We start from the raw sequence: 20533 nt of genomic DNA on the forward strand, positions 1-20533 counted from the left end.
GCAAAACCACACAGTCAAGCCTGACACAACCACAAGACACAACATTCTAAACTGATGCAGGTAAAGCAGGAAGACAGTGGCCAATGTCCTGCTCATGCAAAGGCTGTTAAAATATACTTCAGAGCTATAAGGCACAGGGCCATGCCCCCTACTACAAAGAAAGGCAACCCCCCCCCAATACTCCTTTCTGTACCACTCTGACCATGGAGTACAATTTCTCTCCAGTCTCCCACGACTTTATAAGTATTATTGCCAAGAGCTCCGACACCTCTTCTACCAGTTGCTTCAGTACCCTGGGATGAAGTTCATCAGGTCCTGTTGACTTGAATTCATTCAGGCCCAAAGCTCTCGGTCTGTTTCCTTTTTTATCTCTTCCCTCTACTTGTACTCTTCCTTCTGCAAAGAGTCCTTATTAGGTGTCTGGCTGCAGCTTAATCGTTTTGTAAAGAATGAGGCAAAGTAGCTGTTGAGGGGCTCCACCTTCTTTGCATCTTCTATTAAGAGCTCACCCTGGCTTTTTAGCAGTGGACGCACAGCTGTGAAAAGGGCCAATATAGTGCCGTTTCTTTTAAGGGAACTACAGACTGGTTAGCCTTAACTCGACACCTGGGAAATTATTGATGCGTATTGTAAGGCAGCCTAGTACCTTGGTCGTTCTTTCCTGGCCAACATACTCTTCTTGTTGTCTTCAACTTCTCAAACCAGGCACAGGTCTTTTAGTTTTTTAGGGCTTTTAAAAAACAACTAAAACAACAAAAACAAAAGCAAAAATTTTTGCCTTCCTGATTTAGTCTCTTAAGGTTCTTGCCATTCTGGTATGCTTTCTTGACGACTGGCTCATGTTTCCACTGCCTGCATGCTTTCCTTTTGCATTTGAGGCATCCGAGAAGCTCTTTGTGCAGCCATGTGAGTCTCTTAACATGGTTCCTGTGCTTCTACTGTGTCAAAAAGGCTTCTTTTTGGGCTTCCAATACTGTGCCCTTTAGAAGCTCCCAGCCCTCCTGGGCACCTTCATCCTTCAGTTTGCCTTCCCCTGGCACCAGGCCTACTCTCTCCTTATGTCTGTTGAAACCTGCCTTTTGGACATCCAGTGTCTTTGTTCTGCTGACCTCATACTTTTCCTGTCTCAGGATCATGAATTCTATCATCTCGTAATTGCTTCCTCCCAAGTTTCCCATCACCCTCACATCCTCCAACCAGTTCTTCCTTATTGGTCAGGAGAAGATCGAAGATTAATGATCCCCTACTTGCATCTTCAACCTTCTGAAACAGGAGTTACCTTCCACACAAGTTAGAAACCAGCTCAACATTTTGTTTGGGTATATTTATCTTCCACAGCAGATGTCTGGAAAACTAAAGTCTCCCATCAATACCATCTCATGACTTTTGGACAACTTTGTCACCTCCAAGAAGAGTGCTTCACCCAAATGTATTCTGATCTTCTACCTTTTACCTCCTGAACCAGGGAATAAGAATGTTTTTGACATAGTAGGCAACCTCACTACCTTTTACAGATGATGAATCAAATGCCAAAATATACAGATATTTAGAATTTATTTTATTATAATGATTGAGGCACTGGTAGGCTTCCATATTCTGCTTCTTGCCTGCCTAGATACCTGCCCTGGCATAGTTTACTGCTCTGCAGCTCTTTCCTGGGCTAACCACTTCTCCTAGAAGCCTAACTGGAGCCTTCTGGCTCCCTGTTACCTTTCCCTTAAACTACTTATTGCATCAGACCATACTTAACAGTGATGGGGGAAAATGGGAGCTCTGTGGTGTATGGATACTGTAAATGTTGAAGGGGTTGGAGGGTCAAAAAACTTGTACAGAGGAATACTAGACAACAAATTAAAGGAACCGGGGGGGAGGTGAAAAGAGTGTTTATACAAGGCAAAAAGAAGGAATTGAATCAAGTACTTATGAATCTGTATGAACTACTTTAGTGATGCTAGCACCTGTAAATCCAGTTTAACTGTGTGGTATATTTTATCTGCTTTGTGTTGCTTCAGGATGGCCTCGATTATCTGGATTAAAATCAATAGCCCTAGCACCAAAAGTGAATTTTTAAAAAAGGGTGCACCCTTATATTATTAGAAATTTGACAGTATTCAATGTAGGTTGAAGGTTCAACATAGAGAAATGCAAAGTGCTGCATCTGGCAAGGAAGAACCCCTAGCACACCTACAAGCTGGGCATTGCTAACCTGACCAGCACTACAAATGAAAGGGATCTGGGGGCAACAATAGAACGCAGCATGAATATGAGCCAGTAATGCGACGCAGTAGCCACTAGAGCCAATAGAACTCTGGCATGCATCAATTGATGCATCTCCAATAAATCCAAGGAAGTGATTCTCTCACTTTACTCAACATTGGTGCAGCCGCAGCTGGAGTATGGCATCCAGCTCTGGGCGCCGCACTTTCAACAAGGACATGCTAAAGCTCAAAAGGGTTCAGAGAAGAGCCACCTGTATGATCAGGGATTCGCATGGCAAGCCATACGAGGAGAGGCTGAGTGATCTCAGACTCTTCAGCCTAAAGAAAAGAAGGCTGAGAGGAGACCTGATTGTGGCTTACTGCTTGCTATATCAGAGGTGTACATCAGGGACTCAGTGAGCAACTGTTCACCAGGGCACCCTGGGGGAAAACTAGAAACAACGGCATAAACTCCTGGAAGATAGTTTCAGGCTGGACATTAGGAAAAACTTCTTTACGACTAGGATGTTCAGACTATGGAACAAACTCCCCACAGAGGTTGTGCAATCATCTACCCTAGAGGTCTTCAAGAGAAGGTTGGACTGTCACCTGGCTGGGGTCATCTGACCCCAGAAGTCTTTCCTGCTCATGCAGGGGGCTGGACCCGATGATCCTTCAGTCCAGCCCTATGAGTCTATGATTACATTCTTTTTAGACCTCGGGTTTAACCTTTATGTATAAAAATGTAAATACGTAGGAAAAATGACAAGGACATTTCTAAATAAAAACTCTACGAAGACAGAATACTTAAAGTATCAGTAATATACATTATAAAACATTAAATATGTTGCAGTTTTTCAAAGAGATGCATTATGAAAAATTCAGAGTTTAACACATCTGAATTTCTTGAAAGGTTAGGTATGGAAATATACCACAAAGAGCCCAAGAACCTTAACTCTGCTCTTCCATCACGCTACTATTATTTAAGATTGACCTTTTTGCCATGTAATCCAAAACCACAAATGCTAAAATATGAATTATAATTGTGGGGTTAATGCCAGTATATGCTCAGTTACCTTACCTTTCACATACTAAAAGTCAACCCGAAACCTAATCATGTAAAATAAATAATGGACACTTTTTATAGCAAACTGCTCAGAACAAAACCGATGAAAGCTTACTTATGCCAAAGCTAAGAAAACCATAATCCTGTATCTTTTTTTTCTGTTCAACATTCAGAGAAATCTATTTGTTTAAAAAAAAAAACATATATACACAAGGGAGAACCTTAGATTAGAAAAAGTTGTCCAGTACCAATGGTTTTATGAATAAGAATAAAAGGCAATCAACCTTAAATTTGTAAAATCTAAATATGAACCTGTAGCAGCAGAAGGCTCTTGTGTTTCAGCAGTTATGAAGGAAGTCTCAGGATCTACTGTTTTTTCTTGTAAACTAATATTTGCATCAAGAGCTGTGGTATGTGATACATCTCCAGAGGCTACAGGTGTTTGTTCACAGAAGTTTTCATCAGATTCAATGGAAATTTCTATTTAAAATAGAAGGGAAAGGGGAAAACAGAAAGGAAGTTTGTAGGTGCAAAATACACCAAGAAAAAAAAGGGAATTATTCCACACTACTAGCTGCTGAAGACTCTGTAGGAAAAAGTGAATGCATCTGTTTCACTTTTGTTTTAGGTGGATAGTAAGACTGTATGCAATAAATAAATAAATACATAAATAAATAACATTTCCCTATTAACTCTGGAATATCACATCAACTGATGCCAACAACCAGACAAGCCTGACCTGTTGAGGATAGATACTATTCCAACTGGCTGAATTTCCTGAGAATGTGGGGAAAGGGAACAGAGAGGCTCTATCAAAGTATTTAGATACTACAGGAATCATTAGCATAACTACTTAGAGTATCTTGTAGAAATTCTACCTATCAAACACTAAATGATGAATTAATTAATTATAACATGCAGCTAAAAACCTCTTTCATAAGGCAACAAAAAAATACCTTTACAACAAATTACTTACCTTTCTTAGGCTCCTTTAGGCTACATGCTGAATCTTTCAAAGGTCCAATTTCTGTTAGAGTTGTTGTGACACAGTCTATGTTTAAAATGTCATGACTTCCACTGGATGAGAGCCTTGAGGATCGTCTCCTAATCTGGTCTCTTTCGTGGTTATCTGGAGAGCTTTTCAGTTTTTCCTGAGCTAAAAGATATTACAACGTTTTAAATTTCATTATGTAATAATTTTTCAATCCTGAAAATATTAAAGCATAAGATACCAGCACTGGTTAAAGAGTGTAGCTCTCTTAAGCCTCTGTCTATGGGATATTAATCATTAAATGTTTACTGAGCAGTTGACTAATTAGCTGTGCAGTAAATGTTAAGTGTCTACACATGCCCCCCTATTAGGTTGTAGTAAACTAATTTATTCCACAGCAAAATAGTACTTCTAATATCCTGCCACGACATAAAAAGCTCCACAGCAACACACATGTAAACACTGCCCTGGCAGGCTGGAGCATAATGGTGCTTTATTGTCAGGGCTAGCCCCGCACTGAACCACTTGTGTACCAGCCAGCCCCTCCACAGCACATTGAGCTAGAGGCAGCAGCCCCGGGTTGGCAGGCTGACCCTGCCAAGACCTGCTGCCAGCCAGGGCAACTCCAACATGGCTCAACATCCTACGCAGGAATAAACTCCAGAGCTTATTGCTCCCAGGCACATGTTCAAATGGTGAGGCCAGGAGCAATGAGCTCCAGAACTTATTCATGTGCATTAATTGCATGTGTAGGTAAGCCCAGTGGCAGCAAATTCTTCAAGTATCCCTATCTTCTATTTACCACAGTACCAGGGGTCACTCAAGGTTGTAGCCTGACCCTCAGCTTTGAAGGTTTCCTGAATTCAATTCTTCAAATAAATTGAGTTCAGTGTCCTTGGAGCAGTTTAAATAGTATTTAAAAAAACCCAGGTTATTAAATTAAAAAGTTCTCTACTATCAAAGGGATACATTCCAATGGTTAGAAACTGAAACTATATAGTCCAGGTAAAAATAAAGTATGATTTTTTCTTAAATGGTGAAAGTAATTAACTATTAGAATACGAGAACTTAGTCCAAGCACAAGTTATTGGGCTTAATGAAGCAGCAAATCACTGGATAAAATTACATGGTCTCTGGTTTTGGGTAGTCAGACTTCATCACAATGATCCATTGTAGCCCAATATTAATGTGCATCGTTGCAATGTAGTCCTTCTAGAATAAACACTGCCTTTTAACCATCTAATACTGAAATTCAAGGACAATATTAAAAGACAGCATTTTACAACACCTTTCTTCACTACAATAAGTAATAAGTGCTGCAGTATTAAAATGTTATGGATACTCACCCAAGTTTTTTTCAACCCTAGGACGTTTTGATGGAACTTCACCTATTTTAGGTATTTTCCGACGTCTTAATTCCAATGTTATTGGCTGCAGGGTCTGAGAACTTTGCTCTGCAATTTTAACAACAGAGGAAGTATATTTCACTAAAATACCAATAAAATAAAGATGAATAACTAAAATTAATATCTATAATTTTAAAAGCTACTTTTATATTATAAATGAGTTGAAATTAAAAATCAAACACTGAATCTCTAACTCCATTTCACCAATTTCTATTCCTCTAATAACAATGAAAGCTGGTTAGTCAGTCACTGAGATAATGCACAGCTGATCAGAGATGCACTATGACCTCCCATGTCTTGCACCTAATACTTCTATTAAATGCAGCCCAAAGTTGCATCCAACTTTTGTCCAGCTGCAATGCACTCCACACTTATACTGAGTCTATGATATAGCAAGACTCTTCCACCCTTCTCCATAGTGTTGCCATCCTGCCAGGTGTCACCCATTTTTTATTTCTTTTTTTGATTAGGTTGAGGTCTAGCACCTTTATTTGGGTCAGAGGTCCACTAAGGCAGTTTTGGTGAGCTGTCGTGGGCCATCAGCACCCTCTCCCCCCACCCCTGCAACAGCTCACCAAAACTCCTTAACTGGCTCTGCCCTGGGGGCTCCACACTGTGATCATCTAGCAATCCCAGAGTCTCCATGCAGACTGGCCCGGGACCCACACAAGCAGGGCATTCAGCCAGGCAGATGGGATGGAGCCACTGGTGGGTGAGAAGCAGCATTCGGCAGTGGAATGGGTGACTATGCCCAGCATTTTGGGGGCATTGACACCATGCGGCCAGGGCTCAGACTAGAGCCACAATCTGTTACCTGTACACCTTTATCCATAGAACCGGTGGCCGCCACAGGGACGTGTAGGCAGCGAAGTGTGGCGCTGCCCTAGGCTATAGCCCCAGCCTGTGCTGTCATGGAACCAAGATCCTGATCCCAGCCCTGCCCCCACTTGCCTGTCCTGCTCCCTGCCCACCTGCAGCTGCATCCCATCTGCCTGGCTGCACACCCTCCCTGCATGGAGCCCAGAGCCCTCAGAAATGGGTCCAGGGCAAGTGGGCCATGGTGTCCATGCATTACGGCCAGATCCTAAAGCGGTGGTGGAGATTGGCCGTGGCAGCTGCAGGGAGCCAAGGCTGTGGGGCCTGCTGGGAAGCTAGTCTGGCTGACGTGCCTGGAGATGACAGGACCAGCCGTACACACCATGACCCAGACCTGCCTTGTGCCCGGGCCAGGTTGGGTCGAGCAATCTGCCACAGGCTGGACAAAATCCCCTGGCAGGCCCAATCCAGCCCACAGGCTATAACTTTGCCCACCCCTGTGCTAGCTCCAGCTTAGCTTCCAGTCAGTCAAGATCCTTCTGAATTGTGTCCCCACCCTCCAGTGTGTTCACCATCCTTCCCAATTTCATGTCACCTGGAAATAGGGAATATGGCAGCTCTCTATTCCAATGTTCAAATCATTAATAAACAAGTTGAATAGCACTGGGTCCAGTACAGGTCCCAGTGGGGCTGCATTCAAAAACTCCTACCATCTGGACATAGATCCATGTATAATTAATTCCCTCTTGCTTGAAGCTATTGAGCCAGTTGTCTCTCCACCTTGTAGTAGTTGTGTCTGGCCCACATATCTCCAACATTTTTTGAGAGAATATTGTGTGGGACTTTGTCAAAAGCCTTGCTGAATCCAGACAAGGTTCTTTGGGTGAATCTGATATCTTTTATTAGACCAACTTAAATAGTTGGGGAAAAATGTTAGCAAGCTTTCAGGTTTAAAAAGCCTTCAGCAGGCTGAGGAAGTTTCTGCAGTTGGTGTGTGCTCTTCCTGGATGGAATGAAAAGTAAAGAAGCCAGAGGCTGGGCTGGTATGCATTCAAGACAGGCAGTCAGTGAAGATGTAAACTGAGGAGTCAGTGGGTGAAAGACAGGCTGGGGAGGGTTGGGGAGTGGAGGAAAGAAGGGGGATGAATGTAGCAGTTAAATAGTGGAAAGGTACCTGGGTAGTAAGATGTCAGGCAGGTTATAATGTCTCATAAATCCAATGTCTATATTTAGTCCATGATTTTTTGTATCCAGAAGGTTGATGAAGCGAAGTCCGCTGCATTCCCTTCATCAGTAAACAAGGTTAAGGCTAACTAGTCTGTAGTTCCCCAGGTCCTCCTTTTTGTCTTTTTAAAGAAGTGGCACTATATTGGCCCTTTTCCAGTCTTCTGGTACCTCTCCCATCTCCCACGACTTCATAAGTATTATTGCCAAGAGCTCCGACACCTCTTCTACCAGTTGCTTCAGTACCCTGGGATGAAGTTCATCAGGTCCTGTTGACTTGAATTCATTCAGGCCCAAAGCTCTCGGTCTGTTTCCTTTTTTATCTCTTCCCTCTACTTGTACTCTTCCTTCTGCAAAGAGTCCTTATTAGGTGTCTGGCTGCAGCTTAATCGTTTTGTAAAGAATGAGGCAAAGTAGCTGTTGAGGGGCTCCACCTTCTTTGCATCTTCTATTAAGAGCTCACCCTGGCTTTTTAGCAGTGGACGCACAGCTGTGAAAAGGGCCAATATAGTGCCGTTTCTTTTAAGGGAACTACAGACTGGTTAGCCTTAACTCGACACCTGGGAAATTATTGATGCGTATTGTAAGGCAGCCTAGTACCTTGGTCGTTCTTTCCTGGCCAACATACTCTTCTTGTTGTCTTCAACTTCTCAAACCAGGCACAGGTCTTTTAGTTTTTTAGGGCTTTTAAAAAACAACTAAAACAACAAAAACAAAAGCAAAAATTTTTGCCTTCCTGATTTAGTCTCTTAAGGTTCTTGCCATTCTGGTATGCTTTCTTGACGACTGGCTCATGTTTCCACTGCCTGCATGCTTTCCTTTTGCATTTGAGGCATCCGAGAAGCTCTTTGTGCAGCCATGTGAGTCTCTTAACATGGTTCCTGTGCTTCTACTGTGTCAAAAAGGCTTCTTTTTGGGCTTCCAATACTGTGCCCTTTAGAAGCTCCCAGCCCTCCTGGGCACCTTCATCCTTCAGTTTGCCTTCCCCTGGCACCAGGCCTACTCTCTCCTTATGTCTGTTGAAACCTGCCTTTTGGACATCCAGTGTCTTTGTTCTGCTGACCTCATACTTTTCCTGTCTCAGGATCATGAATTCTATCATCTCGTAATTGCTTCCTCCCAAGTTTCCCATCACCCTCACATCCTCCAACCAGTTCTTCCTTATTGGTCAGGAGAAGATCGAAGATTAATGATCCCCTACTTGCATCTTCAACCTTCTGAAACAGGAGTTACCTTCCACACAAGTTAGAAACCAGCTCAACATTTTGTTTGGGTATATTTATCTTCCACAGCAGATGTCTGGAAAACTAAAGTCTCCCATCAATACCATCTCATGACTTTTGGACAACTTTGTCACCTCCAAGAAGGGTGCCTCCTCCACCTCTTCTTTCCAACTTGGTAGACTATAAGAAATCCCCACCATTATATTGGTTCTGTCTCTTTTGGTTTCTATCCTGACGCAAATGTATTCTGATCTTCTACCTTCTTTCTCCTGAACCAGGGAACAAGCATATGTATTTTTTTTTACATATAGGGCCATACCACCACCTTTTCTCCACAGCCTGTCCTTCCGAAAGAGCATGACCTTCAATGTTGACATTCTAGTTGTAAGAGTTGTCACACGGTCTCTGCGATACAAGTCAGGTCATACTTCCTGTCACAGGCTGCGACTTCCACCTCATCTTGTTTGTTCCCCATGCTTCTCGCATTTCTATACATATACTTGGATATATTGCTTTCCGATCCGATTGTTCCTCTTATGCATCCCTTGTTGCTGTCCTGTGGCTCTCTGGACTTCTTAGGTTGAGCTGCTTCTTTCAGTCTTCTCCCCTCTGAATTGTTTTTTCTTTTGCTGTTGTTTTGTTCACCATTCCCTGTGGAATCTAGTTTAAAAGCCCTCCTTACTAGGTCACCCAAATGGTACCCAAAGATGCTCTTTCCCATTCTGGTTATCTGTACCCCATCTCTTGATAGCAGTCCTCCTTTCCAGAAGGAGAATCATTCATATCAACAACCTCTCAACCATGCATTTACTTCCAAGACACGATGATCCTTGCCTGGGCCCTTAACTTCCATAAAAAGCCAGAATGTGTATAATTTGCACCTGAAATTTCTTTAATGTTTTTTTTCCTTAACATTTAGGTAAAAAGCATTCTTCATTTAACTTCATATGACTTACTGACAGGGAGTTGGGTCTTCCGTTTCCTGCAGAAAAATGGAAAGCACGGATTTCCCCTTTTAACCAAGGAAAATGTGGATTTATCATCTTAAAAAGAAACACATGGATTTTGCACTTTTGCAAAGAGCTACCTCTGCAGGCTAGCTGAGTTCCATCCTGCAATGGGTTGGGGGGGGTAGCGGGAGAAGGATGGTCAGGCAGGGGGTCCATGTGCATGCTCACACAGGTATATGGCTGCAAGGCAGCCTGGAGAACAGTTCCTGAATGTAAGCCTGGCAGCGGAGGGCAGGGGGTGTGGAATTGAGGCCCTCACAAGAAGGGAGGGAGGGACCCCAGTCAGTCAAGATCCTTCTGAATTGTGTCCCCACCCTCCAGTGTGTTCACCATCCTTCCCAATTTCATGTCACCTGGAAATAGGGAATATGGCAGCTCTCTATTCCAATGTTCAAATCATTAATAAACAAGTTGAATAGCACTGGGTCCAGTACAGGTCCCAGTGGGGCTGCATTCAAAAACTCCTACCATCTGGACATAGATCCATGTATAATTAATTCCCTCTTGCTTGAAGCTATTGAGCCAGTTGTCTCTCCACCTTGTAGTAGTTGTGTCTGGCCCACATATCTCCAACATTTTTTGAGAGAATATTGTGTGGGACTTTGTCAAAAGCCTTGCTGAATCCAGACAAGGTTCTTTGGGTGAATCTGATATCTTTTATTAGACCAACTTAAATAGTTGGGGAAAAATGTTAGCAAGCTTTCAGGTTTAAAAAGCCTTCAGCAGGCTGAGGAAGTTTCTGCAGTTGGTGTGTGCTCTTCCTGGATGGAATGAAAAGTAAAGAAGCCAGAGGCTGGGCTGGTATGCATTCAAGACAGGCAGTCAGTGAAGATGTAAACTGAGGAGTCAGTGGGTGAAAGACAGGCTGGGGAGGGTTGGGGAGTGGAGGAAAGAAGGGGGATGAATGTAGCAGTTAAATAGTGGAAAGGTACCTGGGTAGTAAGATGTCAGGCAGGTTATAATGTCTCATAAATCCAATGTCTATATTTAGTCCATGATTTTTTGTATCCAGAAGGTTGATGAAGCGAAGTCCGCTGCATTCCCTTCATCAGTAAACAAGGTTAAGGCTAACTAGTCTGTAGTTCCCCAGGTCCTCCTTTTTGTCTTTTTAAAGAAGTGGCACTATATTGGCCCTTTTCCAGTCTTCTGGTACCTCTCCCATCTCCCACGACTTCATAAGTATTATTGCCAAGAGCTCCGACACCTCTTCTACCAGTTGCTTCAGTACCCTGGGATGAAGTTCATCAGGTCCTGTTGACTTGAATTCATTCAGGCCCAAAGCTCTCGGTCTGTTTCCTTTTTTATCTCTTCCCTCTACTTGTACTCTTCCTTCTGCAAAGAGTCCTTATTAGGTGTCTGGCTGCAGCTTAATCGTTTTGTAAAGAATGAGGCAAAGTAGCTGTTGAGGGGCTCCACCTTCTTTGCATCTTCTATTAAGAGCTCACCCTGGCTTTTTAGCAGTGGACGCACAGCTGTGAAAAGGGCCAATATAGTGCCGTTTCTTTTAAGGGAACTACAGACTGGTTAGCCTTAACTCGACACCTGGGAAATTATTGATGCGTATTGTAAGGCAGCCTAGTACCTTGGTCGTTCTTTCCTGGCCAACATACTCTTCTTGTTGTCTTCAACTTCTCAAACCAGGCACAGGTCTTTTAGTTTTTTAGGGCTTTTAAAAAACAACTAAAACAACAAAAACAAAAGCAAAAATTTTTGCCTTCCTGATTTAGTCTCTTAAGGTTCTTGCCATTCTGGTATGCTTTCTTGACGACTGGCTCATGTTTCCACTGCCTGCATGCTTTCCTTTTGCATTTGAGGCATCCGAGAAGCTCTTTGTGCAGCCATGTGAGTCTCTTAACATGGTTCCTGTGCTTCTACTGTGTCAAAAAGGCTTCTTTTTGGGCTTCCAATACTGTGCCCTTTAGAAGCTCCCAGCCCTCCTGGGCACCTTCATCCTTCAGTTTGCCTTCCCCTGGCACCAGGCCTACTCTCTCCTTATGTCTGTTGAAACCTGCCTTTTGGACATCCAGTGTCTTTGTTCTGCTGACCTCATACTTTTCCTGTCTCAGGATCATGAATTCTATCATCTCGTAATTGCTTCCTCCCAAGTTTCCCATCACCCTCACATCCTCCAACCAGTTCTTCCTTATTGGTCAGGAGAAGATCGAAGATTAATGATCCCCTACTTGCATCTTCAACCTTCTGAAACAGGAGTTACCTTCCACACAAGTTAGAAACCAGCTCAACATTTTGTTTGGGTATATTTATCTTCCACAGCAGATGTCTGGAAAACTAAAGTCTCCCATCAATACCATCTCATGACTTTTGGACAACTTTGTCACCTCCAAGAAGGGTGCCTCCTCCACCTCTTCTTTCCAACTTGGTAGACTATAAGAAATCCCCACCATTATATTGGTTCTGTCTCTTTTGGTTTCTATCCTGACGCAAATGTATTCTGATCTTCTACCTTCTTTCTCCTGAACCAGGGAACAAGCATATGTATTTTTTTTTACATATAGGGCCATACCACCACCTTTTCTCCACAGCCTGTCCTTCCGAAAGAGCATGACCTTCAATGTTGACATTCTAGTTGTAAGAGTTGTCACACGGTCTCTGCGATACAAGTCAGGTCATACTTCCTGTCACAGGCTGCGACTTCCACCTCATCTTGTTTGTTCCCCATGCTTCTCGCATTTCTATACATATACTTGGATATATTGCTTTCCGATCCGATTGTTCCTCTTATGCATCCCTTGTTGCTGTCCTGTGGCTCTCTGGACTTCTTAGGTTGAGCTGCTTCTTTCAGTCTTCTCCCCTCTGAATTGTTTTTTCTTTTGCTGTTGTTTTGTTCACCATTCCCTGTGGAATCTAGTTTAAAAGCCCTCCTTACTAGGTCACCCAAATGGTACCCAAAGATGCTCTTTCCCATTCTGGTTATCTGTACCCCATCTCTTGATAGCAGTCCTCCTTTCCAGAAGGAGAATCATTCATATCAACAACCTCTCAACCATGCATTTACTTCCAAGACACGATGATCCTTGCCTGGGCCCTTAACTTCCATAAAAAGCCAGAATGTGTATAATTTGCACCTGAAATTTCTTTAATGTTTTTTTTCCTTAACATTTAGGTAAAAAGCATTCTTCATTTAACTTCATATGACTTACTGACAGGGAGTTGGGTCTTCCGTTTCCTGCAGAAAAATGGAAAGCACGGATTTCCCCTTTTAACCAAGGAAAATGTGGATTTATCATCTTAAAAAGAAACACATGGATTTTGCACTTTTGCAAAGAGCTACCTCTGCAGGCTAGCTGAGTTCCATCCTGCAATGGGTTGGGGGGGGTAGCGGGAGAAGGATGGTCAGGCAGGGGGTCCATGTGCATGCTCACACAGGTATATGGCTGCAAGGCAGCCTGGAGAACAGTTCCTGAATGTAAGCCTGGCAGCGGAGGGCAGGGGGTGTGGAATTGAGGCCCTCACAAGAAGGGAGGGAGGGAGTTGGGCAGGGCCTGGGCTGCTGCCCAGCTGGGGCGGTGTGTGGGGCTTGGGGCTAGAAGTGCACCAATATATGGGTCCACATTGTTTTAGCACTGATAAAAGGAAAATCGACATTATTGGCCCTTGGCTTTCTTTCACTGGTGTAGCCAATAGCGTCACCGATAAATACTGTGTGCATGTGCGCAGCCGCAGCCAGGAATGCAGCCCAGCAGCTTGAAGACCAGCGTCTAGCCAGTAAGTTTGTTGGGGGGGAAGGGAAATGGGGGGGGGCAGATCGAGGCCCCCAAAGTAAGAGAGGGAATGGGGCTGGGACAGGTGCTGCCTAGCCAAGGCAGGGCAGGGTGTGGGGTGGAGACACAGGTGGCTTGTCTGGGGGGGCAGCTTCTGCTATTGCATGCACCCCCTGGGGAGGCATGGGGGACATGTTGCCTCCCCCCTCTGGATTTGTGTGTGGGGCCAGGGCGGAATGCCCGCTGCAGTCTCAGGGTCAGGGGCTGCGCTGGCCTCTTCCCTTGTGGGGGATGGCGGAGCAGTCCAGTCCAGGGCTATGCTTGGGGTGGGGTGAACAGCAGTAGCACTGGGAGGGGAGCTATGGGGAATTTTGTGGTGGCTATAGTTCACCCCACAGGCCCCCTCCCAGCATCACCGCTGGCTGCGCCAACCCCCTGCCAGGAAGAGGCCAGAGCAGCCCCCCAGCCCTGAGCCCACAGTGGGCAGCCTTCCTTCATCCCGCATACAAATCCAGGGGGCACGTGCCCCCCATGACTTCCCCAGGGGCATGCACAGCAGTGGGGAGCCACACCTCCTCCCCACCCCCGGGGCCTCTCAATGAGCCATCTGCAGCTCCACTCCACACCCCACCCCACCTGGCCAATGCTTGCCCCTGCCCCATTCCCTCCCTCACCGAGGGGGCCTTGATCTGCACTCCCCTCCCCCCCCCACCACGTCCCTTCCCTCCCCCAGAAATTTACCAGCCAGATGCTGCTCTCCAAGCTGCCGGGCTACATATAGGCTATCTTATCAGTATCAGCCAAAATGGCAAAATGGTTGGTTAATAATCAGCCATCGGTATCAGTCAAAATAATATTTATCTGCGCGCCCTAAGTTGGGGCCCAGGGCTAGAATTCGCAGCTGCCGGGCCCCAGTGGGGAGTGCAACACAGCCACAGGCAGCTCATCCAGAGGGGCAGGGGGAGGGACTGGCTTCCCACTGCTGCATGCACTTGGGAGTGTGTTCCCCAGATCTGTGCATGAGATGGATGTGGGCTGCCCGGTATAGACTTTAGCTCCCCACCCCACTGCACGCTGCTTGTCCAGGAGCCGCTGGTCCGGCAGCTCATCTGGCGGCTCCCACTGCTGCTCCCGCTGCTCGTCTGTGGGCACCGGGGGGCGGGCGGCGTGTGCCCCCAGACCCGTGCGGGGCAGGGCAGGCTGGGCTAGGGCCAGGGCTCTTCCCGGCCCCAGCCTGCCGCACCCTGTGCAGATCCAGGGGCACACCCCTGCCATTCCCCACCAGACGAGCTACCAGACCTGTGGCTCCCAGACAACCAGCACGCAGCGGAGGAAGCCATCCTCTATCCCCCACTCCGGAGGAGTCATGGCTCCATCCTGAGCCCTTCCCACCCCGGCTGGGTGGCATTTGCCCCAGTCCCACTCCTCCCTCATTACGGAGTCCTTGATCTGCCCCCCACCACGCCCCTTCCATCACACTAGACTTACCAGCTGCACGTAGCTCTCCAAGCTGCCAGGCTGGTATTGGAAATTGGATCGGTATTGGCCGATATGCCTCCTTAAAAATCAGCTATTGGTATCGGCCCCCAAAATCTCTACTGATGCACCCCTAGAGGATGTGCTCCGTGCTCCACTCCACCACAACAGCCGGCCCATCCTACAAGTGGCAGCTGGAGCTTGGGCACTACTGCTGGGGGCAGAGGGGCTGTGGACCTCAGTCCCTGGCCCCGTAGCCCTGGCAGCTGAAGGCCCCCTCTGGCAGGGGTGGGGGGGCTGTCGGTGGAGAGTGAAGGGCCTCAACCTATGTCCTGTTGAGCAAGGGGAGCAGAGGAAGCTCTGATTTTCCATAATAAAAAACCCAAAATCAAAAACAAAAATGTACAGGTACTTAAAATATATTCTATTTAGGGGTGCAACAATAAAGTTTCTTTGCCCAATATCAATCACCTATTATTAACCAGCCATATCTGATTGCCAATATGCAGCACAGTAGGTCAGAGAACAGTTTCCGGCCAGTAAGTCCGGGGGTGGGGCATGGGGGAGGGAAAGTGCATGGGAGAGGCAAGTCAAGGCCCCCACAGTGAAAAAGGGAGTAGAAGCCGGACTGGGACAGGGACAGGGGCAGTGCAGAGCAGGGCACAGGACAGAGCCACAGGTAGCTCATCCAGGTGGCAGGCAGCACCTCCTGTCACTGCGCACACCCCCAGGGAGAGGCATGGGGGGGCACATACTCCCCCAGATTTGTGCGTGGGACAAGGGCAGGCTGCCTGCTGTGGCCTCTTCCCAGCAGGGGGGCTGGGCCGGAGCTGTGCTTGGAGCAGGTGGCCCTGGGAGAGTGGGCTGCAGGGGGGCTGCAGCTACCCCAAAATTTGCCATAGCCCCCTCCCTCCTCCCCGAGCACAACCCATTCCCACGGCTGCCTCCGCCGGAAGAGGCTGGTGGAGACTTGGCCCAAGCCCACAGCCTGCCCTCACCATGTGCACAAATCTGGGGGACACATGCCCCCCATGCCTCCCCCAGCACTGTGCGCAGTGGCAGGAGCTTCCCCACCTAAGGTGGGGAGGACCAGGTTAGAGAGCTTCTGGAGGGGCTGGACGTGTTCAGATCAGCAGCTCCAGATGCTCTCCACCCCAGGGTGTTGAGGGAATTGGCAGGGGTTATTGCGGGGCCCCTGGCATGGCTTTACGAGCATTCGTGGTGCTCTGGCGGCCAGGTGCCAGATGACTGGAAGAAAGCCAATGTGGTCCCCTTCTCAAAAAAGGGAAGAGGGAGGACCCAGGCAACTATAGGCCCGTTAGTCTTACTTCGATCCTAGGGAAACTCTTTGAGAAGATCATCAAGGAGCACATCTGTGACTGGCCAGCAGCATAGATGATGCTCAAGGGCAACCAGCATGGTTTCATTAGGGGCAGGTCCTGCCAGACCAACCTGATTACCTTCTATGATCAGGTCACAAAAGCATTGGACACAGGTATCACCGTGGATATAGTCTTTCTGGACTTCAGCAAGGCCTTTGACATTGTTTCCCACACCATTCTCATCAAAAAATTAGGTGACATTGATGCCTACAAAGTCAGATGGATTGCTAATTGGCTGAAGGGTCATACTCAGAGGGTGGTGGCGGACAGGTCTTCTTCGACCTGGAGGGAAGTGGGTAGTGGAGTCCCCCAGGGCTCAGTCCTTGGGCCCGCACTGTTCAATTTCTTTATTAGTGACTTGGACAACAGGGTAAAAACAGACTGTTCAAATTTGCTGACAATACCAAAATTTGGGGTGAGGTGGGCACGCTAGTAGGGAAAGACAGATTACACCAGGACCTGTACAGGTTACAGGGGTGGGCTAACAAAAATAGGATGGGTTTCGATACTGACAAGTGTAGGGTGCTGCACTTGGGCAGTGAGAACCAGCAGCACACACATTAGCTGGGAAACTCCCCTCTTGAGAGCACGGTGGCAGAAAGAAATCTTGGAGTCATTACTGACTCCAAGATGAACATGGGCCAACAATGCGAGGTCATGGTCAGTAGGGCCAACAGTACCTTGTCGTGCATCCACAGATGCATCTCAAGCAGGGCCAAAGAGGTGATCCTCCCCCTCTATGCAACACTGGTCAGGCCACAGCTGGAGTACTGCGTTCAGTTCTGGGCGCCGCACTTCAGGAGGGATGTGGACAGCATTGAGAGGGTCCCGAGGGGGGCCACCCGCATGATCCGTGAACAGCAGGGCAGGCCCTATGAAGAGAGGCTACGGGACCTTAAGCTGTTCAGACTTCACAAGAAAAGGCTGAGGGGGGACCTGGTGGCCATCTATGAACTCATCAGGGGGGACCAGCAGGGTTTGGGAGAGACCCTGTTGCCCCTAGCGCCCCCTGGGGTAACAAGGAATAACAGCCACAAATTGTTAGAGAGTAGGTTTAGACTACACATCCAAAGGCACTACTTCACAGTCAGGGCGGCTAGGATCCGGAACCAACTTCCAAGGGAAATAGTGATGGCTCCTACCCTGGGCGTCTTTAAGAGGAGGCTTGATGTCTACCTGGCTGGGGTCATTTGAGCCCGGTTTTCTCTTCTGCTCAGGGCAGGGGGTCGGACTTGATGATCTACAAGGTCCCTTCCGACCCTACTTCTATGAATCTATGAATGAGCCGCCCGCAGCTCCATCCCGCACCCTGCCTCCCAGTCCGTCCCAGCTGGGCAGAGCACCTGCTGCTGCCCCAGCCCCACTCCCTCCCTCACTGTGGGGGCCTCAATACTTCAACCCCATGCCTCTTCCCTCCCGCACACCTCTTTCCCTCCCCACAGACTTACTGGCAGGAGGCTGCTCTCCAAGCTGCTGGGCTACATTCCTGGCAGCATGCTGTGGCCACGCACGTGCATGCTGCATTTATTGACGATATTATCGGCCACACTAGCCAAAAAAAGCTGACTGCTGATAATGTTAGTTTTCCTTTTAACAGTGCTGATACAATATGGCCTGATATATAACAGTGCACCTCTAATTTTATTGTAGTGACTGAGGCACTGGTAAGCTTCCAAACTGCTTTAAAATTTTAAATATATCAATAAAACATTGTGTTCAACTGATACCTATATATATTGTAGTATTTCATTTTAAATCATTAATGTTGGGGTTTTTTAATCAGTGAATTTGCAATTTTTTAAATTAAGGAACCCATTATCGCTGCTTATCAAAATAACTCAAAAAAGGTAAAAATTTCTAGGCACTGATTATCTGTCATCATTACTGATCCCAATGAGGTGACAAATAAAATGTATTTTACTATACCTCTTTTGTATTATGTATTCCTATTATATTACAACATATCTTGTTAAAGTTTGTCTTATCTATGTTTATTCCTAAATTTTAGATCTCTATTCCAAATATGCTGTTGGTGTCTTGACTCTACGGGTTAGTAGTGCTTGTGCTCACATGAAAAGCAGTATTATCGCCACAACAGAAACACTGATTTCCATATTCATACAGAATTGTGATCACTAGACTCCAAATAAGAAAAAATGGAATGTTGTGTTGTTCCATATTTCTAACTATAAAAATGTTTTACAGTACTACCTAAAAAAAAAGTTCCCATAAATCACACACATTACTAATGGCATACTATCCTCCCCTGGAACATGTGTGGAAAATCTTCAAACAATTGAAACTAATCCTAGAAGAAGACCCAATTCCTAAACAGATCTTTCCAGAACCACCCATCCTAGCCTTTAAACAAACACCGAACCTAGCCAACCGCATCACCAGAAATAAACTTCCTATGGCCCAAAGCACAATGAATGTATCCAGACCATACCGGGACAAGAAATGTAAAACCTGCCGACACATCTGCACCACTCCCACAATAACTAGACCCTGCAACAGAACTATCACCATTTCTGGATCTTACACCTGCACCTCAAGAAGTGTAATATCTCATTCAGTGCACCGAATGCCCTGATGGAAAATACGAAGGAGAAATTAAACAACAACTGTGCACCAGAATGAACGCACACCAAAAATCTATCAAAGAATAATACCCAATTACCTTTGGCTGCACACTTCTCACGAGACAACTCTCTGTCCAATCTTTCAGTTCTAATCCTCAAAGGGAAGTTACAAAACACCTTTTGAAGATGAGCCTATGAACTTCACTTTATAAGTCTACCAGATACAAAAAATCATGGACTGAATATAGACATTGGTTTTATGGCACATTATAACCTGTTTGCCATCCAATAACCTCACTACAGTTTAGCAGCCAAATTCAGTAACTAGGTCAACATTCCCTCCTTTCCCCACCCGCCACTTACCTATCTTGCACCTATTGTCTCTCATCTCCTCTGATCTTCTCTGCCATGCATTTGCATATTGACTTATGGTTCTGTTCCATCCAGAAGAGTACACAAAACACCAGCAGACTCTCCCTATCCCTAAAGAACATTTTTTCCAACTATTTAGTTGGTCTAATAAAAGATATCACATTTATCCAAAGAACCTTGCCTACAGTACTACCTAAGCATTTATATTTATGTACTCACCTGTTGGCGGAGTTATAGGTGGTCTACCACGTTTCCTTTTAGTTTCTTTTATGCCTTCTTGTGGGATCTTCACATTGTCATTTTCTGGCTTCTTCTCAATTTGTGTGTCTATTGAATATTCCATATCATTTTCTGATATATTCTCTTTGTCTTCTTTCCCATTCTTTGGTATACTCTTTTCAGAGACCTTGCCTTTTTCTGAGAAGACTATTAATTTTCCTTCTTTATCAGAATGTCTACATCTTTTTTCAGTCTTTAATGTCTTTTCATCCTTGTCCTCCTTAGCGTTCTCAACTGCTTTCCTTTGTACTTTAAATTTCTCCCGTTTTTCAGGAGATGAAGTGATTTCATTACCTCTTTCTTTAGGCCTAGCATTACCAACAATATTCTAGAACAAAGAAAATAGTAAGAAAAAAGTTCATGATTCTTTGCAACTTTGAAATTAATTCTCTCTTGTTTTAAAACGGGTGTAGAAAAAACCCAAACACAACAACACCCATCATGCTAATGTAACCCATGTGTTAAGTTAGAAGCACTAAGAAACAACCTTCTGCTAAAATCCTACTGTGGTGTGTGTGTTTAAATTTTTACTGGATAAGGTTACCTCTGTCATACAAATATATCCTGGTACTGAATAGTATGAAGCTGACCTTCATGTAGTAGCCTTCCAAGTTTCAAGTACAGGCATTTATAAAGGCTGTCATATTCTTCCATAAAACAGTTATCCAGACTTTTGGATACAACCTTCTTCTAGACTACTGTATGTCTAAATATGCTATCTAATGCAGTTTGAATGCTACTAGAATAACACACACTTCTTAACAAAGCCATGGGCATACTTTGTTA

At 45.6% G+C, this 20533-nt stretch overlaps 1 protein-coding gene across 11 annotated transcripts in view; it reads right to left on the reverse strand.

Moving 5' to 3' along the window:
- The window catches only part of PHF20 (PHD finger protein 20), a 217609-nt gene that overhangs the window by 140768 nt on the left and 56308 nt on the right, over positions 1-20533 (reverse strand). For 9 of the 11 annotated variants that reach the window (XM_059733312.1, XM_059733310.1, XM_059733311.1 and 6 more), the window contains 4 exons: positions 19688-20075; positions 5602-5709; positions 4241-4420; positions 3577-3744 (listed from right to left, as the gene is read on the reverse strand). In XM_059733312.1, coding sequence (XP_059589295.1) covers positions 3577-3744; positions 4241-4420; positions 5602-5709; positions 19688-20075 — 844 coding nt within the window. The remainder of the gene's footprint in view (positions 1-3576; positions 3745-4240; positions 4421-5601; positions 5710-19687; positions 20076-20533) is intronic. The other 2 variants (XM_059733315.1, XM_059733309.1) reach the window with 1 other exon arrangement.

This window comes from Alligator mississippiensis, chromosome 9 (assembly GCF_030867095.1).
Source record: "Alligator mississippiensis isolate rAllMis1 chromosome 9, rAllMis1, whole genome shotgun sequence".
Lineage (NCBI taxonomy): Eukaryota > Metazoa > Chordata > Crocodylia > Alligatoridae > Alligator > Alligator mississippiensis.